Source organism: Pipistrellus kuhlii, unplaced genomic scaffold (genome assembly GCF_014108245.1).
Source record: "Pipistrellus kuhlii isolate mPipKuh1 unplaced genomic scaffold, mPipKuh1.p scaffold_m20_p_3, whole genome shotgun sequence".
NCBI classification, from domain to species: Eukaryota; Metazoa; Chordata; class Mammalia; order Chiroptera; family Vespertilionidae; genus Pipistrellus; species Pipistrellus kuhlii.
The window spans coordinates 26903362-26917836 of record NW_023425529.1 but is presented as its reverse complement, the minus strand read 5'-3'; the positions used below and the strand labels follow the sequence as shown (position 1 = coordinate 26917836).

Below are 14475 nucleotides of genomic sequence, written 5' to 3'. Positions count from 1 at the left end.
TGGATTTTAGTTTTTATACAGCTTTGCCTGGCACAGAGCTCCTCTCGTGTTTTGAGATTTGGCTTTGCTGCTTTATCGTTGTGAGGGTGCTGTGTTGTAAGCTTGGAACAATTTGCTGAGAAGAAAAGAGAGAGAAATAAATAAGCCAATTCTTATATGTAGAATTATGGACTAAAACAAAATAAATAAATAGACACCAATGGTATATTAGGAAAACCTGTTAGATCATGGATCAAATGGAATTTATACATTTCAGAAATTTCTGTGTAAATAATTTAATCTCTTCATTAAACAGGTAATTTCTCTCTTGTTCTTTGGTACTACCACAGAAGCATTATGTTTTTCCTTCCTCTCATCAGAAATGGAACCCTTTTACTTTTCATTGCAAAAACGTATATTTAAGAAGGTAATGCACCTTTAAAGGTCAATTTTGCTGATTACAAATTCATTGCAATCATTTATAAGTTTAGTTTCCCAATTTTTTTGCCATATAAGATTATAGGTAGCTACTATACTTGGAATGATTGATTTGGAATGCTTGTTATATAATTGAAGATTCAACCCCTATTATTAGAATACTTTTACCAGCCGAAGCCGGTTTGGCTCAGCGGTAGAGCGTAGGTCTGTGGACTGAAGGGTCCCAGGTTCGATTCTCGTCAGGGGCATGTGCATTGGTTGCGGGCGCATTCCCAGTGGTGGGAGTGCAAGAGGCAGCTGGTTGATGTTTCTCTCTCATCGACGTTTCTAGTTTTCTCTCTCTCTCTCTCTCTCTCTCTCTCTCTCTCTCTCTCTCTCTTCCTCTCTATAAGAAAAATCAATAAAAATATATTTTTTTAAAAAGAATACTTTTATCAGACTGATTACGTATGTTTATACTTTATCATAATTGTTAACAATATTTTATCAGAATTTTCTTTCTGGGAGAAGTCTGAGATTTTCCCAAGTATTTGAAGTCAGTGAAGTCTTTTTTGATACCCTCTTCAGTATTTATTCCAGCATTCATTTTGGATTGGGGAGCAAAGTGGGGTTCAGCATACTTTGTGCCTCTGTGGGAACTGAGATACCAGGTTCCTGGGGCTTTATATGCCTCAGGGAAGTTTTTCAGAGGAGCAGACACTTGGATTTCTAGCATGTGGAACCCAGAGCTTTGTGGCTTTTGAAAGACCATCTCCAAATTTACATAAGCTTAGTCTCTGACCCAGGGGTCAGAACATTGGATGGTTTGTCATTTTACTGGTTTCGTTATGAAATATTGACATATATTGTAATTTTTTAACTGCTGATGTTTCACTACACTCCACCCAAATTTCTAGGCTATTTTAAACAACATTTTTTTTTTTTTACCTTTTTAAAAAATGTTATCCTTTTAAATCAGGGAATGATAGAGAAAGCATAAAATACTCATCACAGTATGGCCAACATCCCTTTTGAGCCCTTCCTGATTCACTTTTTTGCAGCACATACATTTCCAATGAGATTAGTTCAAATTATTAATAAATGCTATATGTTAATGATACTAAATATATGTATATGTGAGTGAGAAATATTTATGTGATGTATATATGAACCTGTGCACCAAAAGATTGAAGGTTTGATTCCTGGTCAGGGTACATACCTAGGTTTTGGGTTCCAACCTTGGTTGGGACACCTACAGAAGGCAACGAATCAATGGTTCTCTCTCCTCTATAGAAAACACACCCTCCTGCGAGGATTCACATAGAATGTTAAAAGGTTGCTGTGCTACATGTTAATTATACTCAAAGTATATAGAATATTTTCTTTTTTTCCATTAAACTGCTTCTTAAAAGATGTTAGTAATTTGTTGTCCTGTCGTCCCTTTAAATGAATGATGGGGGTATTGTCCAAATTCATTCTTCTCTGATTTACCAAATTATTTATAACATTAATTTGACATTTTTCTCCATCTTAGTTCTCAACCATTCAAAAGAAAAATGCCTTTGGCATTTGGCTGGCATCTCATGAGTTTCTTTTTTTTTTTTTCCTGTTTTTTATTTACATAATCATATGTACCTCTCTTATGTGCATAGTACATGACATTGAAAACTAGATACATCTTTCTACATTTGTTCATGGTCCTTTATTTGAGATTTTTAAACAAAATTTGTGTTGACAGTTCTCCAGTAGTAGTTGTAGTTTTTAGTTTTTAATAAACAAAATACAATGAGATCCTGGTAGTTTGTTATTGCATTTTGTTGTGAGTTTTAAAAATGTGGTATACTTATTTCATGAGCTGTAAAAATATTTGAATTTTTAAAATATTTTTTAGTTGATAATGTTTAAATTATCACTTAAGTGGCTGCGTAGTATAAGTAAAATTATTTTATCTTTCTAAGAATTTAGTTAATTCTACTTCAGATCTTGTTCAGTTGAGAAGATGTGTTTAGCCCAGCGCAGTGGTGGAGCATTGTCCCTTGGGCCAAGAGATCCCAGGTTCTATTCCTGGTCAGGGCGCATGCCTGGGATGCAGCTCAATCCCATTGTGGCAGTGTTCAGGAGGCAGCTGATGAACGATTCTTTCTCATCGCTGACATTTCTCTCTCTCTTTCCTTGCCTATCTAAAAACCAATGAAGCATATTTCAGAAAATAAAATAAAAACATTTTGGACTTAAATTTCTGAAGATTTAATAAAATGTTTTATGCATATTTTTATATCCTGAATCCATGTTTATTCTACCAAAAATTACTGTAGGTCTTGGAAAAGTGCAGGTTCCTGGGATTCAACCAAGACATAAAGACCTGGACTCTCCAGTGGTCCTGGAAATTTGCCTTTTAAAGAAACTTCCTGAATACTATTAACTCTAGCTGGACTGGTGTCCACTTCTGTTATGCTCTTGTCAATATGCCCCATACTAAGGAAAATACCTTTTATTTAACTTTATATTGCTAGTATTATTTGATTCATATTCTTTTTCTAGGTATAAACAAGATTATTAATTGGTTCTATTTTTGGAAAAAAATTTTATAACAGGTTGGATTGGTAAGCAGAAGGCTGTTTTATAATCCTTTTTGGACATACTATGATAGTAGCTTTTACAAACAATCTATCAGCATATTCATTTACTATAATAATTCAAGTAAGATTTTGCTCTCTTTTACTTCAAAGAATGAAACAATAGGACAGCAATTCAGTGACACTAGTGATTTGACTCAAAGGTTTAATGTCTGTTCCCTGTTAGTCCGTCCATCAACACATGAGATGGTGAATTATTTGAGGTACAGAGGACATGCTTTTGTACCTATCATAGTGCCATAGTAATGGCTCAATAGATAATTGTTAGAAATATTAATGAGTATAGTCTGATGCCTCCCAATCTTTTGTGTGTACATGCATGTGTATAGATTCTACAAAATAAAGAAAATAGCAGTATCTATACATGATACTAAAAGTAAAGATAGCAGTTTTGTATATTCATTCAACTTGGAAACTAAATGAGTATACCAATAGATGGTGCATGCCCAATTTTATACCCACTGTCTTTAACCTTGAGAGTTGTAATTCTCTGGTGGTATATGCTTTCTCTTTTTTTATTTATTCAGACTTTTTCTTTGCTTCCTCTTTATTTTCTTTTATGTGTTCTTAAATAAAATTGATTTTTAAAGAGAACTTTAACCCGTTCTTTTGTTTTTTGCTGTTCTGACTTTTTTTTTGGGGGGGGGGGGTCACAGCATATTATAGCTAACACATGGCTATATGTTTCATTGTTGCCTAGAGTGTGTCTAAGCTTATGAACATTAAATGTCTTTTTAGAAAGAAAAAAGAAAAGAAAAAAAATCCCCACAAAACTATTGTATTTTCTCATCTAAAATTACTCTAAAAATGACACGATCCAAAAATCCATAAAAGGTTATGAGAAATATAACAAGTTGTTAAGGCAGATGGACTACTTTGGTTGAGAAGAATATGTGCAAATTTAGATATATGATTTTAAGCAAATCAGAGGATTTTTTTTCTTAATTGTAAATCTGATGTTATGTATTGAACATAAAAATATGATTTGAATTATAAGTAGCTTTTCAGCTCAACTGTTCAGATACCTGCATATCACAATCTCACAATCTCTGACTTATCAAATGAATCATGTCAGTTTTTATTGTTCATATCTTTTCAGGCATCTGGCAAGCTGAGATTGCGATTTGTTTTCACATATGTTGTGATAGAGAGGATTCAGGATGTGTAGTGGTTTAGCATCAGGCTGTATGTGCTTTAATTCTCACTTCCAGTGGTAAAACATTCTGTCATATTTTTAAAGTATTGGAATTCTTATTCTAATGTATGTTAAGTGGTTTTCTATTTCTATGTTTTTTGTATCTTCTTTATCATCTCTACTACCCACTTTCACAATTTTGAACAATAAAATTGTACAAATATGATCATTAATTTTCCTGTTCAGCATTGTCTAGACATCTAATTAAATAGATGATTATGTTGATAGACTTTTTTTAGAAGGATAATTATGTCATTTAAAATTCAAATATTTAGGCAATTTTTTCTTAAACATATCAGTAGGCATATATAATGTGCTTAGAACTATGCGGTTTCAGCCTTATCTTTACTAAACTATGATATGCGTAACCTATCATAAACTTTTCCTATTTGTTTATGTATTTATCTTGTGAAATTAAGACTTTAAAAATATATGACTTATCTTCTTATTCTTTTGCTATAATTTAGTTCTTAGAGATTGTCTTCTATATTTCTTCCTCTATCTCTCATATGTACAGTTGAGAAAATACTGTTTCAAATAAAATTAAATGGAAAATAACAGGTTTATTGCAATTTGTCTCTGAGGAAGTTGATTATTTGATGGATGACAGTAAAAATAGTTTATGAGAAATATTTTTACTTCCTTAAATTGACAGTTTTTATACATTATGAACATCTTCCTCTGAATTTTTTTCCATTAAATGGCTTCTGCTTTCTATTATACCCCTCTTGCCTTGCTCACTCCTTTGCTACTCTCCACTCTAAACCCTCTCATTGTAACTAATGGCAAGAACTTAATTCACATTTCCCCACCCACACTTTGCTAACATCATAAATTATTCTATACAAATGGGCAGTATTCATTAGCTGTGCACTTTGCTGAAAGATCTTTACATGAGAGTGCTATGCGCTCCCATTTTTATTAAAAGTTAAAATGTTTTTTTCTGTCATGGGGGTTGGAGTGAGTTAGGATGATAGAGGACAGGGCTACCGTGCTAATAAATAAAAATAATAACTATTACCGTTGGCTGAGTGACCCTGGGTAAAGAGCACTACAAAGCTATTTGTTGTTCCCTTTCACTTGTCAACAGTACAGCTTAAAAGCTTTAGCCATTGTTGAGGATCAAATAAACCTTTTAAAAATTAAAAAGACAACTGTCAAAAAAGAAAAGAAAAGTCAGCCGAAACTGGTTTGGCTCAGTGGATAGAGCACGTAGGTCTGCGGACTGAAGGGTCCCAGGTTCAATTCTGGTCAAGGGCATATACATTGGTTGCAGGCACATCCCCAGTGCGGGGTGTGCAGGAGGCAGCTGGTCATTGTTTCTCTCTCATCGATGTTTCTAACTCTCTCTCTCTTCCTCTCTGTAAAAAAATCAATTATATATATATATATATATATATATATATATATATATATAGAGAGAGAGAGAGAGAGAGAGAGAGAGAGAGAGAGAGAGAAAATCAGTCAAAGGCCCTTGCTGGTGTTGCCAGTTGGTTCACCAAAGTGTGGCAGGTTTGATCCCAGAGATCAGGGTGAACTGAAGTTTCTCTCTCTCTCTCTTTCTCTCTCTCTCTCTCTCTGTCTCTGTCTCTCTCTCTCTCCAAAATAAACATGTCCTTGGGTAACGATTAAAAAGCAAAAATCAGGCAAAGATTAGTTGAAATATTTGTATTTCTATGTTGTTTTGGGACAAATCATACTTGAACCAATGCAAGTGACAAATTTTCTTGTCCCTAATACTACTACATCTCTTTCTATCTCATCTTTATTGATATGAACCAACTGAAAAATTCATAACAATCATAGATAACAAGTGAAACATTATCATAAAAATGTATAGGATTATTTGAACTAGTATCCTTGGATGAGGCTTTTGATTTCTCAGTACTTTTAGTGATGAGCAAAGTGAAACATACATTTCTTTCATTTGATTTTTGATAGTTCTCTTGAGTATTGTGCACTAAATTGTAGTTGTAATATCAGTCAGCATTTTGTGTGTGAGTGTTGCTGTGTGCCTAGCATTGTTTTAAGCCCTTTATATAAATTAACTCATTTCATTCTTTTTAAAAATTCTTTGAGATAAATGCAGGTATGCTTCCCTTTAGAGATGAGTAAGTTGAAGCAGAGTAGTTAAATTACTTGCCAAAGGTCACAAAACTAGTAAGTGATAGAATCAAGGTATATGAAATTAAATTGTTATTTTTATATTTTGTAGCAAAACATGAAATATTTTGTACAGAGGAAGATCTCTATCAATTACATTTAAATGCTGCTCTCAATTTTTTTATGTTTTCTGGAATCTAATATTTCAATCAAGAACAAATCAAAGTGGTGTAGAATGTGCAAGAAAATACACGTATTTTCTGAGTAATGGGGTAGATAAAACTATGAGATTTTCATAAGTCTATCTGTTCATGGAAATTTTTGTGTAGAAAGTATAGATCCATCTTATGAGGTGTACTTCCAAGGTTACTCAAAGTTGTTGATATGAAACAATTATACGTATTGATTTAATTGTGTGCTATTCTTCTAAAATGTGGTACAAAATTGGGTATAAAGAATAGGTATGTAATATTTCATTTTATGCAAAGATAAAAATTGAGCCTGTGAGTAATGATTTAGATATTGCAATAATCCAAAAACTCATAACATATGAAAGATTTCAAAACTTGCATCAGCAGGCCAGACAACTTTTTTTAAATTTTTTCTGGCACTACTAAAAGTGAATTATTTCTAAAACTTCATTCACTGCAGGATAATGACATATAAAAATGAGGCTTATTGAAATCCTAATGCTTTGGAATTTCAGATGTGTGTCTGTTGTGTGTTGTGGTATGTGTTATTTTTTAACATTTCCTCGAAGAACTTGACATTTCCAGTGGCAGACTAGCTGTAGTGCTTGGCTAATTGGACTGTTTCAAGGCCTTCTGGTCTTCATTGCACAAATAACTTCCCAGATATGTAAAAGTTTTTACACTGCTTCCATTGCATTGCTTAATATTTGCTCAAAATGTTTTCTGGACAGGCCACTATTGTCAACATGAATTATAATCTTACTGATATATGATTTCCAGATTTGGCTCAGTCTCTCCCTCAGGAAAAAAAAAATTCAGTTACTTAATAATTAAATATCAACCTATTGAATTGTAATTAGCTTTTTGAAGAAAAATGCATTTGGCTGCAAACACTAACTTGCATTTATTCTTCAGTTTTGGGGGACCAGCTAGTGAAAGCTTCTAAGGGAAGAATATTGAGTTAACATTACCTAATTCTAAAAGAGATTAAGGTTGCAGAACACCTGTCATATAACTGTTGTCTAAAACTAGATGAGATGAATAAAACTGTACTAACATTTCATTTTTGAAAGTTTGACTCTGTAATAAAGGAACTTGTGTGTGGTATATGGAAAAGAGCAGTTTATTAGGAGGGAGGCTGCAAGTTCTGCCTTTATCATTGATAGATCTTTTATCTTAGGATAGCTTTAACCTTAATTTACAATTTCAGTCTGTAAAATGGTTTGTTCTATACCAGCTATTACCAAGTTGAGCAAAAACAGTCCTCTTTTAACCCTAATTTGCTTGGTCAAATATTTAAATAATATTGTATAATCCATTACTCACTTAAAGATTGACAGTCCATTAGCACATAAGAAGATCTAAATCTTATAAAAAATAAATGTAAATATCTTTAATGTTTAATTAGATTTACATGATAGTAGAATGTTTACTTTGTTTGTTTTAGTAACTAAACAATTTGTTCTAGTTATGTCCAATATATGCCTTAGTAAATTGCTTTTATGAAATGCTTATTATCTAAATGATATCTAAAAATCGTCTCAGATTTAAAATTCTGATTCTGTGACATGAATAATTTACATATGCTTTTATTTCTTGACTTCAAAGAAGATAGTGGTCGGTTTTCGAAGTTAAACCATAGTGTTGTTCCTTTCAAAAGACAACTCCCATTCCTGACTATGCACCCTATCACATGTCAGCAATAACACAGCTTAGTCTAAGCTACAAAATTAAAATATAAACAATGGTCGGTTTGGTATGACCTAACTCCTGGGACTTTGTTTAAAAAGTCAAATATTATACATACATATTTTTTGCTTGTTTGATTTTTCAATGAGCTCTGCACTGCAGCTCAAGGGAGATTAAGGGGAAAAACCTACATAAACACAAAGCGAAAACCTGAGCTTGTGTGTAAAGCTACTGCACTGGAGCAAATGTGGTTTAATTCTTGGCACTGGCAGCTTGTTGGAGAATTACAATATGTTGGCAAGAGTCTCTAGGTCTCATTGTTCCAGATGAGGGAGTCGGTCTTAAGAGTGTTTGGCACTGGAGGGAAAAAGGAGTGAGAGTTATAGGGAATGAACAGGCCCTAAAGAGGCAGGATGCTGTTGTAACAATGGCTGGCACAGTTGGGGGGGCCATTCACTGGTGGGGATTGCTATAGTCATTGATGTGAAGAAGCATATGTGAGCAAAAGAGGCAAGGGTGAGAAGGAAAAGCAAGCAAACATATCCAAAGAGCTCAGTTGGCAAAAAAGGACAGAGTAATCCAGTTAGAGTCATATTTATGTTAATGTGCTGATAAGGACATTTTTTATATCTCTCTAATTCATCTCACAATTTACTTATTACTATTCATTTTATTTTCTCTTTTATAGTAAATACAGATTGCCTTTTCTTTAAAGAGACAGATCCTTGAATTAAGAGTACCTGGTTTTGTATTGTATCTGTTCTATATAATTTCTGTCCTGGTGATGTCAGGCAAAGTATCTTTTGAGCCTTCATTTTCTCATATACAAAATGGATATTATAATAAATTTTTCCATTGACACAATTTTGTTTGCAGCTGACATCAGTCTGCAAATGAAATGTCATGCAAATAATAATAAGTGTTATTCCTCACACTTATTTTAAAATAGGGAGCCCTATTTTTATTTTCAAATCAACCAGACACCCCAATGCTTGGGAGAATTAAATCTCAAGAAAAACTTTAAAAGGTTTTGCATTAAAATTATAATATATCTTAATATGAAAATAATGAATTTGAACATTTGGAAATAATTAAGCACACAAATATCCCTCACTCATCATATAAAACACAGTTCAATATATATTAAGTATGTTGCATTTCAGAAATGGAATATTTAATACTATCTCTTTTACTCCCAAAACACCGAAGCAGCAGCACTTACATAATACATTTTTCAAATTGTGTCAACTTTCACTTTTCTCGTATTCACACATTAATGAACAGGTGTATTATAAATATTGGGATTTTGCCATTTGGTCTTTTACATTTCTCATTATGAATATTCTATAGAATCTTTACAATTTTTTAGAGAAATTTCAGTCTTTTGTACCTGTCCACCCATTGTGCTTATTATTGTGAGATCATTTCTTAACCATCCCTTCATGAACTACCACTGGAAACAACTTGAAACAGTTGTAGCTAGTAGACTACTAGGTTTGTTTGTTTTAAGCTCTGTGATTCACAGCAACTCAGAGAGTGAGGCAAAGTGGGTAAAAAAATGTGCTTTTGGTCTCTTAGTTAGCCAGTGTCAAAGTCTTTATGAGAACCCAAATTGTTTGACTTACAGCCTACCCTGTTTCCCCGAAAATAAGACAGTGTCTTATATTAATTTTTTCTCCCAAAGTTGCACTAGGTCTTATTTTCAGGGGATGTTTTATCTTTCCATGTGCTAGGTCTTATTTTCGGGGAAACACGGTAATAGTCTTTCACTATATGAATACATTTTCATTTTGTTGTATTTCTCTACCAAATGGTCATAGGTGTTCCTTAAATTTTCCAGAATTTTAGAGTTCAAAGTCATATTCTGGGGCTGCATTGAGAACAAAATGAGAACTGTAGGAAATACAGACTTTTAATCCCACCATACTGCTTATAGATACATGTCATCCAGGGAATTTATTTTATACTGGCAAGTTTTTACTTCATCCATCCAATGGAGTTAATAATGTTGGGGCAGGAAACTTTCCCCACATCCCATTAGTTGTTCTGGCTGGTCGAGGAATTCAAAGAGCATATAGCGGATTAACAGAAGAAAATAAAGTTTTAATACATATGCATGGGGAATTCACATAGCATGGAAATTCCAAAGGCAGTGAGGCAAAATGTCATTTTGGACAAAGGAAAGGGAGGTAAACAATTCACAGGTAGCTGAGAAAAAGCAAACATTTGGTAAAAAACCAATTCTTGCAAGGCCACCTAGAGGCAAAGGGGCATCTAGTGAACAGGTTTTTGCTTGACTCATCTGCCACACTTATCATATGTGTTGAGATGACCATGCTTGAGTGCCCTTCTTGTAGCAGGTTTTTCTGTCTAAGTGTTTTAGGCAGGTAAGGGGAGGTAAACAAAACACAAACAACAACAACAACAACACACACACACACAACTTTTGCTCTGCCAATGTCAATCCATAAGACAGGAGGTCACTAGTTTGATTCCAGGCCAGAACACATGCCTGGATTATGGGCTCAATTCCTAGTGTGGTGTATGCAGGAGGCAGCTAATCAATGATTCTCTCTCATCATTGATGTTTCTCTCTCACTTTCTCTTTCTCTAAATAAATAAATAAATAAAATCAAACAAACAAACAAACAAAAACATCTCTTGAGTTTGTTAGGCTTTCACTGTTTTCAGCTGGAAATAATTTGCTGGCTAGGGTGGTGCATTGTGGGGAGACTCCATTCATATTCCCACAATTACAATAGTTTTCCATCCTGTTCACACTTGTCCAGCAGGTGAAATGAAGTAATGTGTTTGAAGTACAGTAGAAAGAGCTAATAAGACTTTGAGATGGAACAAACTCCATATTGGGCAAGTAGTGATAGATCCCTAAACTTTGGCTGCTTAGATCATAAAATGGATGCACCAAAATCTAATTCAGAAGATGAGTGTGAGAAGTTTAAGATACCATAGGCAAAGGGCCTGGTACATGGCTTAGCGTTTGGCCCTCAGTACAGTGGCTATCTTCACGACTTAGATGTTGACAAGCAAGTTAGGGTTTTGTAGGGGGGAAAAAAAAATAAAACTTAATTTAAGACTCTGCCCCTTACATTTTGTGAAACCTCAGACAAGGCATTTCTTTCTTTTTTTAATCTGTAAAATGGATATAATGACACAACCGGAGTCTTAATGTATTTGCTATGATTAAATGAGAGAATACAGGTAAAATCATCTAGTAGAGTTCCTGGCACATAGGCTGCTCAATAATTGTTTATTGAACCTTAATTTAAAGTATATATCCCATCCATTTGCAAATATGAGTATATTTATTCAGCCACAGATGTAACAACCAGGAGTTAGATGCGTTTCCAATTTTGCATCTTTCAAATTACCTGGCCTTAAAGAAGCTATTCCTTTTTTCTGTAGTCTACCTTAAAAATCAGGTACTTGAAAATAAAGTGGCTCTATATATGAGACTTATATCTTTATGCAAGTAAATAAAGAGGCCAGGAATGTTCTGCAGGTTTCAGAAATCTGGTGGCTGTTTCTTTAACTCTGCAACTTAGACAGAAGACTTCTGTTTCTTTATGAGCACACTATAGTGAATATTTTGTCTAGCTGCAGGGGAAAAGCTTTGTCATGGACTTTGCAGACAATAGCCTTAAAAGTAAAATGGTCTGCTTTTGGTGCCAGGAGGTTCAGGAGCCTATTGTTAGTGCACAATGGATTTCTATTGCTGCATTCCTGCTTTGCAAAGGTTTGTTAGCTTTTAATGACTGACAGTACTCTATTGCAAATACCATATTGGCTGTGCCCTGTTTACATGCTTCTCAAGAATTTTTGTGGAGTGCTAGGAAAAAGAAACAGTGGTGTTTGTTTGACCTACTCTGATACGGTTTAAAAAATAATTTCACTCATGAAGTGTTTACTGGGAATGGAGAAACAGTGGAAATCTTTGCAGAAGTATTTAAAGTTACCTTTACAGCCTCAGTAATCAGAAAGATCGAATACAGTAAGAGTATATTTAATCCATTTTATTGCTCATATAGTTGTCATTACCATTTCATAAAATGGATATTTTAAGAAAAAGTAAATTCTTTAGGATCTTTTTCTTAAATGTTAAAAAAAAAATGGAAATGTATTTTGTTACAAAGGAAAATAAGTACTTTCACACATCCTATATGTAAATATGCACACAATAGTTTTGACATATAATATATGTGTATACATGTATATAATTTTCACCATACATACAGACTATATAAAGCAGTAATACTTCAGACGTTTTTCACCATTTTACTTTTTCACACATTTTTGACATCTGAAAACAAAAGCATTCCAGATTGTTACAGTTATTCCAAAGAAATTTTACCTTCACTTTGTTGAAAACTCCACACGAACCTGGTGGCATGGCTCCGTGGTTGAGCGTCGACCTATGAACCAGAAGGTCACGGTTCAGTTCCTGGTCAGGGCACGTGCCCGGGTTGTGGGGTCGATTCCCTTGCGTGGGGCATGCAGGAGGCAGCCGATCGATGATGCTCTCTCACCATTGATGTTTCATGTTTCTACCTCTTCCTCTCTCTCCCTTCCTCTCTGTTATCAAAAAATAGTTTAAAACAAACAAACAAACAAACATAGGCTTTGTGATACAGCTGAGGGCTATAAGATCAGAGCCTTAAAAAAAGTAGATTAGCTAAAGATGAGGATGAAGGTGCCTTAAAATGCAATTGATGTGGGGAAAATTAGCCAGTTTCTAATAATCTTATGGTCTCCAGGCCAGACGGTCCCCTTTGATACGTTAACATGTACTCCCTTTATGTGGCTAGTAGGGGGTAGACAACTGTCTGCACAAACACAAATACACATAAACACCAATGGGGAGAATGGCAGTGCATGTCTTAGATCTAGATAATAAGTGTGGGCATTGTCATTTAGATGGCACATACTGGGACACTTATCTTTTAGTACACTCCATTTTCTAACTGAATGCAGTGCTAATCGTGGGATTGAAAGCCATTGTAATTGTGTACCCATCTAAATGCTGACAAGAACACACAATTACATTGTTTGGAAGGGAGTTTAATGTTTGGGGACTTTATTAGCATTTATATTTACTTGTGCATTAAAAGCCAGACACAAAAAGGAGAGGTCAAAACCATGTGGTATGTATTGATAGAAACAAATATCAGAGGGACGCATAACTTTGCTCTCTACAATATGTGCTCCCTGTCCTAATACGGGACATTTGAAAATGAGTGTGACACAAATCTGAAATAAGTAAATAATAAGTACCCATTAAAAGCATTACTCACCTCTCTAGATTTTGCAATCTTTGTAAAGCGTCCTTTGTACCAACTTTTTTTTTTTTTTTAATGTTCGCAGCAAATCTTTCCACAGTGTGCCTACCACCGCACGATGTTAAACACGTATTATAAAGTGGATGTAATTGTAAACACACAGAGGGATATAATTACATGTAGCAGATTTAAGAGCTAATTCTTTGCCTTTTTTTTTTACCCTGCATTTTATCAACATAATTATTTTTGTGACTGCAGACTAACACCCTGAATTGACAAGCACCCATTATAGCAGGAATTTATTCACCAAATTGAGAAACAATGAACTACAGGTTTATATGTACCCATTGTCATAAAAATTAGAAGGGCTTTGTTCTGCAAGAGGGAAAAGCTAATGATTTTGAAACAGCAGGTGACAAAACACATTCTTTTTTTTCTCTCCCCTGTTATCAGTTTGTTGATGAAGTCATTATGAACTGGGGCTGGGGTAGGGAGGGCCTTATTTTTAGCAGATAGGCTTTTAATGAGCTCCATTGTAAAGATAGTCATGTTGATTTGCTTACATCATTTTTTTTTCCCTCCTTCTTTACTTAGAAACCCCCAGTATTGAAAAGCTACTATCAAAGGACTGGAAAGACAAGCTTCTTGCAATGGGTTCAGGGAACTTCGGTGAAATAAAAGGTAATATGTTTACAATTATTTCGATCCAAAATGTATCAGGGTCTTTATTTTCTCTCTTTGTACCTTATGGGATAAGTGGTGTGTTGTTTTAATAAAATAACCTTCCTGTAGCTTTAGAAGGCTTTGGGTTTTCATCATGGAAAGATATGTGATTTACTTCTTAAATAGGAATATCTAAAGAAGAGTTCAAAGCTGCATATTTTAAAGTGATTTCACATATTCTGCATATTAGAAGTATGGATGTACATAATCTACATTTGAAACCAGAGTCATTAATGGGGAAAATTTAA

The 14475-nt window shown here is 34.2% G+C and overlaps 1 protein-coding gene across 11 annotated transcripts in view; it reads left to right on the top strand.

Annotated features, from left to right (window-relative positions):
• The window catches only part of SOX5 (SRY-box transcription factor 5), a 941098-nt gene that overhangs the window by 713225 nt on the left and 213398 nt on the right, over positions 1-14475 (top strand). For 10 of the 11 annotated variants that reach the window (XM_045587843.1, XM_036455682.2, XM_045587842.1 and 7 more), the window contains one exon: positions 14099-14185. In XM_045587843.1, coding sequence (XP_045443799.1) covers positions 14099-14185 — 87 coding nt within the window. Of the gene's footprint in view, positions 1-12648; positions 12655-14098; positions 14186-14475 lie in introns of those variants that run through there. The other variant, XM_036455689.2, reaches the window with a different exon arrangement.